Raw genomic sequence first — 15,647 nt, forward strand, 5'->3', positions numbered from 1 at the left:
AAAAAAAAACCATTATTTATTGCTCATTACAAAAAGAGTAATTTCGGATTACATGATCATGTTTGTATTTATTTTCTAAATACCATGACACGGTAATTGAAACATGTTTACTTCTTGAATGTAATTTTTGTAGTGTCAAACCCAAATCCAAACACACTGTAAAAACAAATAACACCCAAATATCTACCCGATTACCAAAACTATGTCCTAAAGAGAAAAAAAAGTCCATTAGCAAAACTCAAAATTCCAAAATAAAATGTAAATGCCATAATTCATACAAACATCAAATTACCTTTACTAGATGATGAAAAGCCAATTAATTGGCTTCAAAGTGAAGCGGAACAGCGAAGAGCGAACTAGTCAAAATGTCAAGTATCCAAGAAAGGAGATTATGAACTTGAGCAAGCTATATGTACAAAAGTAGACAAATATAGTTAGAGAGAGCGCTAAGTTGGCGATTTGTACTTAGATGTGTGTTTTAATAATTTAATTTGCCAAGTATATGGTAACAAAATCATAGAACGAAAATGCGAGCAGAGAAGTTTCTATTGCAAGCTATGTTCAATTTAGAAAATGGTGTCTTCGTATATAGGTAATTCCATCGCCTTTTCATTATAACTTGCTCCCACACCTTGTTAGTAGCGGCACGGTTGCAGGCACGCTTTTTCTCTTTTTTCTCGTTTTGCTCATCTTCTAAAGCGCCCCTCTTTTTTTGAATTTCAAGCTGCAAAGGAGGTAAACACTTCTTTCTCACTCTCATCCATTTCAATTCCTATATTAAAACCATTCTCCAGTTTAGTTATAGCAACTCTTAATAATTTCAGCATCAATTTACTCATCTTATTAATTGGTAACCAAATCAAGTACTGCAACACTTTTAAGTAGATAGAGAGCCATTAAAAGAAGGTTCCTTTTTCAGGTTTAGGTTTCTTTTTATTCAGTTTTTGTAATGTGTGTACTGTAAACATTAAGAATTGATACTAAATAGCACATTTTTATTTAAAAAATATAATATTTAATATTATGGATGTACTGTATTTTATGATTTTCAATAAAAAGTTTTAATATGTAAGTTTTTATTCTCTGTTCCTAAACACATGTTAAAAATATTTTTTATTATAATAAAAAATTGACAGGAACAATTACATTTATCATGAGAAGAGAGGTAATAGAAGAGAGCCATCTGAACTCAAATAAAATCATTATAGGTAAAAGAAAATTTTGTTAAATGATCAACCACTGAATTTATATTTCTCCTAACATGTACCATAGTTATAAGATTAGACAATACTACGAAAAAAAGTAGATCCTCGCGTATTAATTTATTTGTTTGTTTCCTAGGCTGTGGAGAATGAGAGAAATCCCCACCTATTAATTTGTTTGTTTAATAGTAGCATTTCTATGTTGGTAATATTGTTATTTAATGCGGATAACCTGGTAGAGAATTTTATCAAACATAGATTACCTATTGTACTGGCTTAAATTAATTGTTCAAATAATTCATCACCAATATTCTGAGAGCTTTTACTTCATGCCTACATTGTTTTGGTGTATAATTTAAACTCTGAAACCAATATCCACCTGCGGCTGCTATATAGATTTTCCTTTTTATTTCATCTATTTATATCTGTGTTTCTCTTTGAACAAGAAAGGGACGTCAAAATTATTGGTCCTTTCTTCGTAGTCACTTGTCTGTAGACATTCTTCATTGATCTCTATTATGGTAGTATTAGTATGTTTTACAATCCGTACTTGTGGTTGTAATTTGTGAACGTTTATAGAAACTTGTATATAATTGTCTCTCAATTGCTGGAATCTATTCTCCTCCTAGTTCCTACCTATAGAACAATGTAGAACCTTTTGCCAAACTTTGCTTTATTGTGCTGCTTATTCACTGGCTGTGCACCGACGAGGGAAAAAAAATGCTTAAAAAAGATGCTTTGTCCTGTTACTTTTGCATTTTCAATACATATTTTAATGCTTGATACTATATTACATTTTTAATCATTAATCTCTGTATTAAATTCTTGTTCAACGTTTATTACTATATAATAAACTAAGCTGTATTGCTGTATATTGTAAACAAACTTAGAAGAATTAGCCAAATTTGACCTTTGCTTTCAAATGTGAGCCTACTTTTTTGCTTTACTTTTGAATATCCCAATTTTCTCTGCGTTCAAAAGACTTCCGCAAAGTGAAAAAGGTTGAATCCTTGGTTTCCAAGTTATTGGCCTCTCCAGTCTCCAATTCTTTACCCTTAATCTCTTCACAACGACACGATTTATTGGCTTATTGCCGAGTGATATACAGCAATTTAGACTTTGGAATGAAAAATTGAAGAAAATTGGCAAGTGTAAATTGTTACGAGGAATTGTAGGCCATAGGATAGGATGGTTCCTTTTACTTAATTTCCCATCTCATGGGACCTACCATGTCTCTACAAGCTAATTGATTTTGTACGAACCCTTTGAACTACTTTTTTTTTTTCTGCACCCATAAGAAATGGCATAAAGAACAAGTTTATGATGGTAACCAAATGAACGACGTGAAAGGGGGTAGAAAGATTAACCCGCAATAGGTGGGAGTTTCTGTTGCTCTTCTCTTTTAATAAATTTTATTTTATTTTTACAAGTTTTATTAATATCAGCTTTTGAAAGTGATTTTAAATAAATGAAGTATACTTTTTATTGAAAATATTTATGAAATAAAAATAAATTTTTATTACTTTGAAATACTTCAAATTGTCTTTAAGGGGTGACATTTATATTTTGAAAACAATCCATTTAATGTACAGTTAATTTTATCCTTTTGTATGTCTGGCATCTTAAAGTCCAGTGCATATCGTGGAGAGATACCAACAACGACTAGCTTTCCAAATGAATTTCCCATGCAACCGACACCTCCTTTTTCTTTTTTAAGTATAATTAAGTACACACTAACGCATCATTAATTACATAGAACGCGCAGAGGTTTTAATTGTTTATGCTTTAATAATTAAAGGACATTTAAGTGTCACCCAACACATGTTAGTTTCAATCAATTTTATATGCCATAAGATCTTAGGTTAGTGTAGTAGCTTAAACCCCCCCCCCCCTTCTCACCCTCTGATAGTTTCAGATTAGAGACAATTTTATATATAAAATAATTATTCTAATGAATCCGTGTACAATTGGGTTTCTCTTTATACTATTATATAGTAAAAGTCTTATTTTATGTGACAATTCTCATTTTATATATCACACCTTTATGCTGTGGTTGACCAGCATTTTCCAAACAAATAAAATGTTTTATAATGTGCATTATTGTGGAGGATCATCAATCATATCGTTATATCACATTTGTAATCTCGAATTAATCTCTTGCTATTAGATACACATGATACATATGTATTAGACTCCGTGTCTACGGTCATGCATATCAATATATGAAGTAGCTAATCATATAATTAACTGATGAATGATTATTGAGTTATGGTAAATAATAAATTTTACAAATGCCAATCGTATTAGATGGAGGCAACCATTTTGGGGTTGTACTTTGTCAAGTTGATTTCATCAACTAGGTGTCCCACGCTGATGCATCCAACCGATCAACTGTCTTCATCGCTCAACAGAAAGAGTTATGAATCTCATAAGGATTATACCATTAAAATCATCACATAAAGGTAATTTATTTTATTCAAAACCCAAACAATAATGGATTCCGCAGAAAACAGAAAACAGAAAATATCATTGAATTATCACACCATTAAGTATTGATATTAAATGGAACGAATATAAGGATGTTATTTGCTATCCACGAATAATGTTAGTGTTATGCAATAAGATATGTAATACAAAAATTAAATACTAACCCATATTTACACTAATAACCCCTATAAATTTATAAAAAAATTGGTTTAGGACGTACCCAATGAAGATATTATTAGGTATTGTTTTATACATTCCAAGGATTATTACAAATAATCATTTATCATGCTTGGGTGGGTTCACTATACAACATCAACAAACAATCACATGCATGATGCTTGGTTGAGAAGTTTAAAAGAAAGAGGGCCATACCTGCATCTTTGATTTGGTGTATGCATTTGCAGCTAGGTATCATGAAGCGCACCATCTATTGGCTTAAACTTATTTATCAACGTGATGTGGGAGAGACAAATGGTGTTGTGTTATGAAATCTAGAGCAATGAGCACAGGTACATCTGGTAATCGATGTTCACACATACCAAATTTTTATGTAACTTTTATGGCATTGTTGTTTTTAATTATCATTTGGTGAAGTTAGCGGTTGGCAATGCTCTTATAGTCTTCTTCGTTAGGGGTTTGTCACAAAGAAAAGGACTAGTATTGTGCAAAAAGGCCGTGTGGGCTCATTTCATATGCTTCCACGGAACTAAGCTTTGCAAGAATCATATTTATTTGGTCCCAGATCCAACAACTTTCGCACGTGTGCAAATAGATCCCACGTCTCTCTCTTTTTCTTTGTCAAATATTCAAGGGACCATTAAGCTGAAGCAAAATCAACTTAAGGAAGGTTCAAATATATTTTCTAGCCTATAAATTAAACTTATTTTATAGTTCAGTATATTACAATTTCTTTAGTCAATATTATTACATCAATAAATGGTAAGGATTAGATTTAAAAAATTCTATTAAATTTCTTTTAATAAGGACTAACTCGAAAGTAAATATAATTATTCGGATTTAAAAAAAATAGGTATTAAAAAGTGCTACTTCTTTTGTTATGGATATACTCCGAATAATTGAAATTTGTGTGGACCACCAAATCAATGTGGCCGCGCAAGACGTATGCATGTCAAAAAGACGAGAATATGGGCTTTACAAATTAAGCATGGAATTAAGTTTGCACGTGTGCCTATGATTATGAAAAAGATCGCATATTGTAGGGTATCTTCATTAAATAAAATGAGGGAAAGCATTAATGAAACAGTAATATTTTTTAAGTATTTAATTACGGTTAATTTAATTAAATGTGATTATACTATGGTAACTAAAACTTATTTAATAGCTTCTTATGATGTTATTTGATAGCATTAATGGTCCTTGGGTTCAGCAATGCACAAGGTGCACGCATAACATGCGCAATAATTGAAGGAAAAACAACAAATTAAAGGTTTGTTTCCAATTGCAATTATATGATAACAAAATAGTTTGTGGCCTTAACCTTAACAGAAGGAGCAGAAGAATCGGTCCATTGGGGTGAGGGGCATTTCGGGAACAGGCCAAAAAATAACGACCGTGCAGATCTTCGCATCTCAGCAGCTGCAATCTAACTAACTAACTAATTTAACAGTTTACTCTTACTCCGTCCACGTCCCCTCATACACTGCCACGTGTCCTGGCCTCGTCCCAATATATAAACGAGGCCCTAACCCATTCCGCTACTTTACCGTTACAGTTACAGAGAATTACGTTACCATGGCTACCGTAGCTGCTGGCGCTGCTGTAACTGCAAACGAATCCCCCAAGAAGAACAGAATTCAGGTTTCCAACACTAAGAAACCTCTTTTCTTTTACGTCAATCTCGCCAAGGTATCATCTATTACGTTTCATGATCTTATTTTTTATTTTATCTTCCTCTGTTTGTTATTTTTTAATTCTCTTCATTCACATTACATGAATTAATTATGATCTTAGCTGAAATTGGTTATTTTTTGATGCAGAGGTACATACAACAGCATAACGAGGTTGAGCTTTCTGCTCTTGGAATGGGTACTTGTTTTTCTCAACCTCAAAAGATCATTTAATTCTTCTCAAACGAGTTATACATTGTTTTTTATGTTTACGCATTCGGAGTTGTATTTATACACTCTCATTTAATTGTTCCCGTGTCTGAAAATCATGGTATTTGGCTGCTAAACGTCCAAAATTTACGTGAAATTTTTTATGTTTGATTCTAAAACGCTGAAAATACACATTTTTTCAAACTGATATAACATCCTTCATCAATTGAACAAATCAAATGTGCTCTGCTTCATCCATTCCCACTCCAACTGATACAATATTCTGCAAATACATTGACGCGTGTTTGTACAGCTATAGCTACAGTTGTTACAATTGCCGAGATTTTGAAGAACAATGGACTTGCCACTGAGAAGAGTGAGATTTCTTTGTGTATTGTATTACTCTCGTTTGTATGATGGTTGTAGTTACTCTAATCATTAAATATTTTGGATGGAACAGAAGTGTTGACATCTACGGTTGGCATGAAAGATGAGAGCAAAGGTCGTCTGGTGCAGAAGGCAAAGGTGAGTTCCCAATGCGTTTAAGACTTTTAGGGTGAGTTTGGATAAGCACCTTAATTAAACGTTCTTGTTACACGAAAACAACTTATTAAAATCAATTTAAAAAAATCATGAGAGTCGTGAAGTTACTTCTGTAAACTCATTTTAAGGTTTTTCAAAACTCCCTTGGTATACTGTTAGGCTTAAGTTTATCTCGTTTTATTGATTCTCTAGATTGAGATTGTGCTGGGGAAATCTGAGAAGTTTGACTCTAATATGGCTGCTGCTACCACAAAAGAATCAGAATCTGAAGCTGCTGAAGACAAAAAGTGACAAATATGGGACAGCAAGGTCAATGTGAAGCTGTTGTAGTTATTATTCTGAGTCTTTTGTACGTTGCTTTCAGAGAAGTAAATAGGGGAGTAGAAAAAGGTCGTAAAATTACATGGATAAGGCAGCAATGAGTGGTCAAAGTTGTAGAGCACGTATTTAATTTCCATCATCATTGTAGACTGTATTTCTTCATTGCACATATGTGTTGATGATGATTATTACAGGACTGATGAGTCTTAAGCTCACTCCTTTTTTTTTTTTTTTTTCATTTTCGGTCATCCTACTTTGATTCCTAGGTGTTGTCATGTTTCATTACAGAGATTTTCAGTTTATCTGCAATTTTTTCCATTAATCATTTTAGATATTTTTACAAGTGAGTTTACGTCAACAAATATAAACTAAAATAATAAAATACCGCACATAAATCTATTTGGTTTGATATAGTTCTGTAATTCATACCACGGCATCATTCCAAATTTCCAATGTAAACAAAGCCTTATAATAAATCTAATGTAACCCTTTTAGATATACTCTGGTTCATGAAATTTGAAATGTAGCCCTTTTAGGATCAACAGTGAAATGTGTCTTTACGCAACAAATGACAAATATTTGCTCCTTACAATAAAGGAAGTGTGCAGGAGTGTGAGAAGAATCAATGGAGAAAGAACTTGACTTTTATTCAACAGCAATAGTACATTTATAATAAGTCAAAGAAATCTAAACTAATTATGTAATTAAAAGATTTGATAACAAACTAAATTATTTCTAAAATATTAAAACGATTTATTAACTATGATACTAATTTAATAAACTGAAATAATAAAAAATAACTCACAGCAGTTTCAAAAACATATTGGTAACTTACTTTTTGAACTGCAAATTCTATCAATTTGCTAACAAAAAGTGAATTTGTTATCAATAAGAATCTTGTGTTTTTTTTCTGTTTCAAATTAGAATAAAATAAAATCTTCTTTTTCTATAGAAAAGAGAAATAATTAACTGAGTCACTTAAATCACTATTGGAGAAATTAGTTAACTTGAATTTTTCACTCATCTTGAAGTTGATGCCTGAGTTATGAATGTCTTTGAAATGTTTAACCGTAACCACTCTCTTTGCAACTTTGAGATGTCTTTCATTTGCATTATGGATGAAATTGAAAAATTTACTTTCAACACTCAAGGTATTAGAATGAAATGTTGTGATATTTTCTTTGCATGAGAAAGTTGTTTGCTCTTCCTTCAATATATTCAAAGTAAAAAATTTTCGTTTTATTTTTACTTTGAAAATATCTTGAACAACTTCATCTTTAATCAAATAATGTTTATCTTAAAAAATAACTTTGAATCCTCCTTCAATCAGTTGACCAACACTTAACAAATTTTGGTCAATTTTAGAAACCCAAAGAACATCATGAATTAACTTCATACCTGAATAGTTTGCAATTGTAATTGTTCTATTTCCTTTGACTGGGATAAAATCACCATTACCTATTTTGACTTTAATGATGTTAGTGAGCATAAAATCTCTAAAGAGTTTTATATTATTAGTCATGTGGTTAGTGCAACCACTATCAATTAGCCAACTTTCGTTTGATTTAAAGTCTAAGAGGCAAGTAGTAACAAATAAATGATCTTGTCACGACTCCTTTTTATAAGGAACTGAGAACATTATTTCTACACTATTTACTTATTTAAGATAGATAAATAATATAAAATATAAGTATAAAATTAACTTTTTATTCAAAATAAACAAAGTTCCTTACAACAAATATCCAACAGAACAACATAATATTACATTTGGTTCATAATACTCAAAATACACAAAAATTATACTACATAACTCCCTCTATATAAGGTTTCAAAATATAAGGAAGACAACTTCAATACAAAATTACTCAACTCCAGCCTTCTAACACTTCTCTATTAGCCCTTTAGCTTGTGAAGTAGATGCAATACCTGCTACATCTGCTCATGTACCATTGTACGATCATCGCAGTATACATGCACACAACAACATAGAAAGAAATGTAAGGATGAGCTTACAAAAGAATATATATATATATATATATATATATATATATATATATATATATAGCAAAATATTACTCATAACAACAGCTCCATGTATTCTCAGCCCATCTAATGCACAACCTGAAAACGGTTCCAACTGGTTTCACAGCCTAAATAATCCAGAAGCAACCAAGTCAGTTTGGGAATGACCCATTTCGGTATCTAGATCTAGATAGCACAACTTAGCATGTTCTATCGTTACACGTCTATTCACCTTAACATACAACTCAGCTCTATAATGAAGCAAGACATATATCTTAGTATGATACAACATAGACAAAATCATATTCTCAATAGTTCAGCTAAAATAATTCATAATATTTCAATCAAATCTTAGCATTTTAAATCAATTAACAGTAGTTACAACATAGAAAATAGCTTTTATCTAAGAGATTTGACAAAATCATCTCAAAACTTCTTGTAATAACATACCAAATCGTTTCAAACATCGTTTAATAATTAAAGTAAGTTTCCTTTACCTTAGAACAACGATTTACACTAGATCTACCGAATAGTACTTATTTTAAGGCAAGATCCACTGAAGATTTAGCTCTACAATAAAGTTTCTTCTAAGATATCATCAACTATCTATAAGAAAGAGAAGAAGAAGAGAAATAAACGGTAAATCTAACTTTAAACTTATAGAAACTTACTTTAGGTCCTTTAGAAGAGACATAGAATCTTAGATCTGGTGAGAAATCTAAGTTTATGAGAGTTTAATATAAGAAAAAATAGTAGTGTATGGCCCTGGGTCTCTCTAGAACTATTGAGAAGTGTAAAAATAAAAATTTTCATGCAAGGCTCCCTATTTTTAAGCAAAATTTTAAAGTTTTTTTAAGTATTGTTCACGTCGACATTACTGTTCACATCGACTGTTCATATCGACTTTATTGTTCACCTTTTTTTTTTTTTTTTAATAATTTCAAAACACCATCTAAATCTATTCCAATACTAATAATCATTCAATTAACCTTTAACAAGTATAAAATATTACAGATCACTCAATAATAAATTACAGGCCTAATAGATCTTTTTCCTCATAATGAGCAATCTTAGTCTCTTCATCTTGGTGTTGGTTTTGATTTTTGCATGTAACTTCTTCATATCCCATTTGGTTGCATTTACTGCAATGTGCATCTGGCCTTCTCCAACATTTGAAAGGAGGATGACCATTTTTTCCACAATGATGATATGGAGGAGAAGATTTCTTCTTGTTGTATCTTGCACTTTCATGATGCGTAATATGTAAGGCTCCCTCAATAACACCTTCTTGTCTCATTGCACACCTTTGTTCTTGTACTTGTAAGGCATTTAAGAGTTCCACTAGTATGATTTTGGACAGGTATTTGGCATTCTTTAAGGTGGTGATTGTAGCCTCATATTTTTCAGGCACTGTCAAGAATCTTTTCTACAATTCTAGAATCAGGAAAATCAGTACCTAGTAATCTTACCTTGTTAGCTATGCCAAACAGTTTGTCTTAATATACTTTGATTGTCTTAAACTCTTTCATTCTTTGGAGTTTACATTCTTTGATCAAATTCAACACTTGCATGCATTAAATATTTTTATGCCTAACATATTCTTTCTTAAGATAATCCCAAATTGCCTTTACTGTTTTTAAGGTCATGATCACAATAAAAATAGTTGTTGAAACATCAGCAAAAAAACATAATTTTGCCTTTATCTTTTGTGTTTTTCTCTCCTTGTGACTTTTTATTTGAGCTATGGTAGGATTGTGCGGCAGCAAAAGAACTTCGTAATCCTCTTCAACAGCTTCCCAAAGATCTAAAGCTTCTAGGTAAGTCTCCATTTTGATAGCCAAAAGATCATAATTTTCTTTATCAAAGAGATGAAGAACAACTTGTGAGAAATTTAATCCAACATTCATTTTCATAGTTACGTAAGAAGATAACTCTGATACCACTTTGATGGTTTTATGGTAAAAAAATAAAATAAAATAAAGAAAAAGAAATACACATAAGTGTGAGAAGAATAAATGAAGAAAGAACTCAACTTTTATTCAATAGCAATAACGTATTTATAATAAGTAAAAGAAACTTAAACTAATTATATAACCAAAATATTTAATAACAAACTAAATTATTCTTAAAATATCGAAACGACTTATTGATTATAATACTAATTTAATAAACTAAAATAATAAAATATTGTTAACACAAGTGAATTATTTTATCTACACTCTTAGCTAATGCAATTGCCAGTTTGCTTGTGATGCCAATGGATAACATCGGTTCAATTTCTCTCATGCATAAACCAAATATACTCCGCCATTCCATTAAATAACATGCAATGTTCTGGACTAATATGATATTTGAAATGGCAACGTGAAAACACACATTAGCTAAGCACAGAGCAAACCGAATAACATAATACTGGTCCATAGCAAGTTGAGGATAAAAAAAAAGCCGATTCCGTGTATCATACATCGCCACAAAATTTTTAGACCTTTTTTTTTATTTACCAAACCCTTTATAATTTATTGGCATTTTTTTGTATAATTATATAAATATATAGTTAAAATTTTGTTCCTATGGTCATAAATTGCAATACACAATTGGGGTTATTGGTTTTTATCGGTGAATATCTTTGCACGTTTGTCTTTATTTATTGAAATACTCCTTCACATAAATTTTAGTAACTTAAAAAAGAGAGCCTTTTCAAATAAACAATCATTCTGAACTTATTTTGGGCTTTTAAAATTAATGAGATAACATGTCAACTCTACTCATCAATGGCATATTCTTTTAATGATTAATGCTGTCATTTTAGTTTTTTTAAAGACTAACTTCATGTCATCTTAAAGTTTAATTTGGTGATAAAAAGATTAATTTGAGTTTGATAAAGTTAATCTATTTATATTGAAAGATAAAAACCAGACAATATTCACAATAAGAAGGAAGCATATGTAAAGACCTCATCATAAGTGCTTCCCTCCCCTCACAAAATTTGAGGTTCGAACATCCCTACAAAAATATAGTCAAAAGGAAATACTCTAAGAAACGGAAAATCATGCCATATATCTGCGTTATTGAACAATTCCAATTATTGGAGTGTATATACACGTAGAGTATCTGCTAAAATTAATTCACATTAATATCAAGTAAATAACATGCATCATTTACTCGCCAGTCAACCTATCAAGCCTAAATAAATAATAAACAGGATTACAGAAACGCTTTGGTAATTGGCAGAGGGAACATAACTAAAGATGGTCCAATTTATTATTTCAGCAACTTAGATGGGAGCTGCACATGTGGTTCTAAAGTGGCCTGTTTGATTGCAACGACTACAATGCACCACTCGCTTAACACGCCCACGGTCTTCTGCTCGAACTCGCTTCTTTCTGGGTCTCCCAGGTGGCCTAAGTGATTTAGGAGGATTGATAACAATTTCAACAACTTTGCTAGCATTAGCATCCCCCTCAGATAATTCCTTCCACAGAGATTTATCAGGAATTGGATGTATGGTTTGTGAGTATGTCTTGCGATAAGTTGCAACAGTGAAACAACTTTCTGTGAACCTATGGACATTCTGCCTGCAGGAGAGAAGTGCTGCCACAGCATGAGCACAGGGCAAACCATAGAGCTGCCAGCCACGACAAAGACAGCAACGGTTCCTGATATCAACAATATTTGTTCCTTCATGGGATATAACTTCAAACTCAGCTTCGTTGGCGCGAAGAACCTGATATGTGCGGGCACGTTCAAGAGCCTCTGCAACACTTCTCTCAGCAGAAGGTACAACAAGTATTGATGTCCACTGCATGCTGGTCTCTCGGCGCTCGTTAAACCAAGTCATTAGCTGCCTTCGAATGCATTCCATCATTTGAATTATCGGAAGCCCAGATGCCTCCAATATCCACGTATTTAAAGATTCAACGATGTTGGCTGTCAAATGACCAAATCTTTGCCCTTCAAAATAAGCAGTGGCCCAGAGACGAGATGGAATTCTTCGAATCCAATATGCAGCATCATGTGATATCTCTTCAATCTCCAAAATTTTTGCTTCAAATTCAATTACAGTAAGAGCATTAGCTGCTTCCCATAGAAGATTGACAAGCATGGTGTTATTAAATTCCTTACGAAAGCTGTCACTCAAATGGCGCATACAAAATCCATGGAAAGCGGTAGGAAAATTTGCTTCCACTCCATCCACAATTCCCTTCTGTCTATCAGACAAAATAGTAAGCCTTGGCATGTTTTCAGTGTTGATCTCAAGCAGGTTATGAAGTTCAGACAGAAACCACATCCAATTATCATCATTCTCCTCGTCAACAACACCAAATGCTAGAGGAAAGAGAGCCCCATCACCATCAAATCCTGTAGCAAGAAGCAATGTGCCGAGATACTTGCTCTTTAAATATGTTCTATCAAGCCCCAAGAGTGGCCGACAAGCATTTAAAAAACCATATATAGATGCTTGAAAGGAAATGAAGAGACGTTGGAAGCAATTGTCAGCAGGATTTCCATAAACAGATGCAATACTGCCTGGATTTGTACGTTTCACCTGCTCACAGTATTGTGGAAGCAGGCGATAGCCTTCTTCAAAAGATCCACGCATTGCAGCCATGATACGCTCCTTGCCTCTCCAAGCTTGCTTATACGATAAGGTGATGCCATGAACCCTATGAATCTCTTCCAATATCTCCTTTGGCTTGCAATTAGGGTTCTCCTTCAGCCTTTGCTCCACAGAACTAGCAACCCACTGAACTGAAGCTTGCTGATGGCCAAGATGAGAAATTCCTCCACACGTATGATTCTCGTGGATTGTCCTAATAGTAAAGGTCGGAACCCCTGGAAGCTTAGCTGCATGAATGCGCCAGGGACATCCTTCACTGGCACATTTGGCAGTAAAGCGGGTCTTGTCAGATTTTATAGTCTGCATCTCAAAGTGAAGAGCAATTGCTGTATCCCTTAATGCCCTTCGGCAACTCTTGACATCAGGGAATTCTTGCCCCACTGACAATTCATAACTAGGACTAACAGTACGAGCTTGAATTACAGGGGCTGCAGAAGCAACCACAAGTTGTGACTGTTGAACATCCATTTCATTAGCAGAATCAATTCCCATTTCTGGGTTCTGAACCACAGCCAGGTCCATATTCTCATCAAGTTCTTGGTTCTCTGAAACAGTCAAATCATTGTTCTCTGCTAGGACTAACTCATGATTTTGTCCAGGAAGGGGCAACTCATGGTCATCATGCTCGGGTTTTTGATCCATGGCTAGCTCATGCTCATCCTCATAAGTGTGATCATCATCATCTCCATGATCATGGTTCTGTCCTAATCCCAATTCATGGTCATGGGCATGTCCCAAGCCCAGTTCATGATCATGGGTTTGTCCCAGGCCTAAATGATGTTCGTGGGCTGATCCCAGTTCCAATGCATGGTTCTGGCTTAGGCCCAAATTATGATTATGACCCAGCACCAATTGCTGGTCATGACCAAGTGCTAAATTGTGACTTTGACCAAGTATCAAATCATGGTTAGCCATTGCAGATGTAAATCACTGTGTATAGCTACAACAAGAAGAACCGAAGCTCAACTTATAATACAAATAACTGCTTTATGGCCAAGACACTCTTACAAGATCCCACGGATAACAAAAGATAAGTCAGATAAACCATATTATATTAATCCTCTGTCAAGCACATTAATGTTAAAAGTCCTGAATTGTATGCATCACTGCAAAGAAACACACAAACAAAATAACTTAAGATCATACAACCACTTTGCAAAGCATACCACACAAGACAATAATTGCTCTGGGTTTTTACTTTTCTATCCTTTCTCCAAGCACCCCACCTCAAACACATAATAATGTACCGTTTGATTGTTGCAATCAATTAAATCATGTCAGGCTCCTATGATGAAACTGCAACACATAAATAGTTCAAATGAGACAAGGGAACAATTGTCCATCCTTAACAGGTTCGAGTACTATCATATATTAAATCACAAATTACACACTGCACCATTAACTGTTGATTTACAATTAATATTGAACGATTGGGATTTCAATCCCACAAATCTATGGTCATATAGAATTGGTATCCACAAAGGTTCCCTTCACACGTCTATAAATTGATAACCATCCCAGAAACAAAAGCAAATTACATGAACTAAATTCCTAGCCACATAATGAAAATCATCACCTTTTAATAGAGCACAGAATGTTTAACATTCATGAGAAACTACAGTCACTTTAAGAATCCAAGAAAAACAAGACATGCATTGACCATAAACTTATGACCATAAACATGGTGCGGAACTACATGTAAACCATCGAATAACACCACTTTAATCTGACACGGGAATCCATAACCCAACATTGAACAGCTTTACAAGCGACTGAACTAACCAAAAAAAAAAGACAAACTTTCATGAAGATATTGAATCACACCCAATGCCCACAATTGAATTGGTTGTAAAAATTAAGAATTGACTAAAACACATAAGAATACAAAATAACAGTAAAATTACCTGAAAGCTTTAAGCTTTTCCCAAAAGGGTAGGAAACCATGGTCTTAGGATCTGGAAAAAACATGAAGGGGAGGTGGGTAATGGTGAAAAGGGTAGCGAGACGATGGTTTAGAGCATTAAGATGGGGATCGAAGGGGTTTTGTGGATTGAGGGAGAAGGAAGAGGAATTTGAAAAGAGGTTGAGGAAAATTGGCGGGGAGATGGAGAAAATCGGAATTAGAGGAAGAAGGGTAAGGAGAAGAGAGGAAGATTGGGAATTAGAGGGGTACCAGAAGCATCGCTTCTGAGGGCTGAGAAGGGTAATACAGGTTTGGGGCCATCCTCAAAAAGAGGGTATTTAGGTCAAAGGAATTCAACCTCTTCTTTTTTGTGTTTCTCGGAATTACTGTTTTGCCCCACCCCATCCTAGTAATCCTCATTTTCATACTACATAGTAACGTTTGTAACTGCTGATATTAATTCTCTTATGATTTTTGTTTTGCTGTCGAGATTT

The 15,647-nt window shown here is 33.5% G+C and overlaps 2 protein-coding genes across 5 annotated transcripts; one reads left to right on the forward strand and one right to left on the reverse strand.

Moving 5' to 3' along the window:
• Positions 1-5,420: 5,420 nt before the first annotated feature.
• On the forward strand, positions 5,421-6,740 carry LOC113873296 (uncharacterized protein At2g34160-like). The gene is made up of 5 exons (XM_027511356.1): positions 5,421-5,555; positions 5,687-5,735; positions 6,060-6,122; positions 6,207-6,271; positions 6,482-6,740. Exons 1-5 carry the CDS (start codon positions 5,442-5,444, stop codon positions 6,578-6,580), a joined length of 390 nt encoding a protein of 129 aa, XP_027367157.1. The 5' UTR covers positions 5,421-5,441; the 3' UTR covers positions 6,581-6,740.
• A 2,834-nt stretch (positions 6,741-9,574) lies between these two features.
• LOC113872382 lies at positions 9,575-15,647 on the reverse strand. 4 transcript variants are annotated; one of them, XM_027509899.1, is made up of 3 exons: positions 15,155-15,493; positions 14,449-14,546; positions 9,575-14,356 (listed from the first exon to the last, which is right to left on the reverse strand). In XM_027509899.1, the coding sequence occupies exon 3, from the start codon at positions 14,163-14,165 to the stop codon at positions 11,907-11,909; it is 2,259 nt and encodes a 752-aa protein (XP_027365700.1). In that variant the 5' UTR covers positions 14,166-14,356; positions 14,449-14,546; positions 15,155-15,493; the 3' UTR covers positions 9,575-11,906. The 4 variants fall into 4 exon arrangements, with proteins under 4 accessions (XP_027365700.1, XP_027365699.1, XP_027365702.1 ...); XM_027509898.1 differs by having other exon boundaries at positions 9,575-14,546; positions 15,155-15,647; XM_027509901.1 differs by lacking the exon at positions 14,449-14,546 and having other exon boundaries at positions 15,155-15,455.

Source organism: Abrus precatorius, unplaced genomic scaffold (assembly GCF_003935025.1).
Source record: "Abrus precatorius isolate BTA unplaced genomic scaffold, Abrus_2018 Scaffold7, whole genome shotgun sequence".
Taxonomy (NCBI): Eukaryota; Viridiplantae; Streptophyta; class Magnoliopsida; order Fabales; family Fabaceae; genus Abrus; species Abrus precatorius.

Excerpts from the sequence above, each read along its gene's own strand:
- LOC113873296 (XM_027511356.1), top strand. The coding sequence starts at position 5,442 with ATGGCTACCGTAGCTGCTGGCGCTGCTGTAACTGCAAACGAATCCCCC. Across the intron at positions 5,556-5,686 it reads TTTACGTCAATCTCGCCAAG|AGGTACATACAACAGCATAA; the intron begins GTATCATCTATT and ends TTTTTGATGCAG. Across the intron at positions 6,272-6,481 it reads GTCTGGTGCAGAAGGCAAAG|ATTGAGATTGTGCTGGGGAA; the intron begins GTGAGTTCCCAA and ends TTGATTCTCTAG.
- LOC113872382 (XM_027509898.1), bottom strand. The coding sequence starts at position 14,165 with ATGGCTAACCATGATTTGATACTTGGTCAAAGTCACAATTTAGCACTT.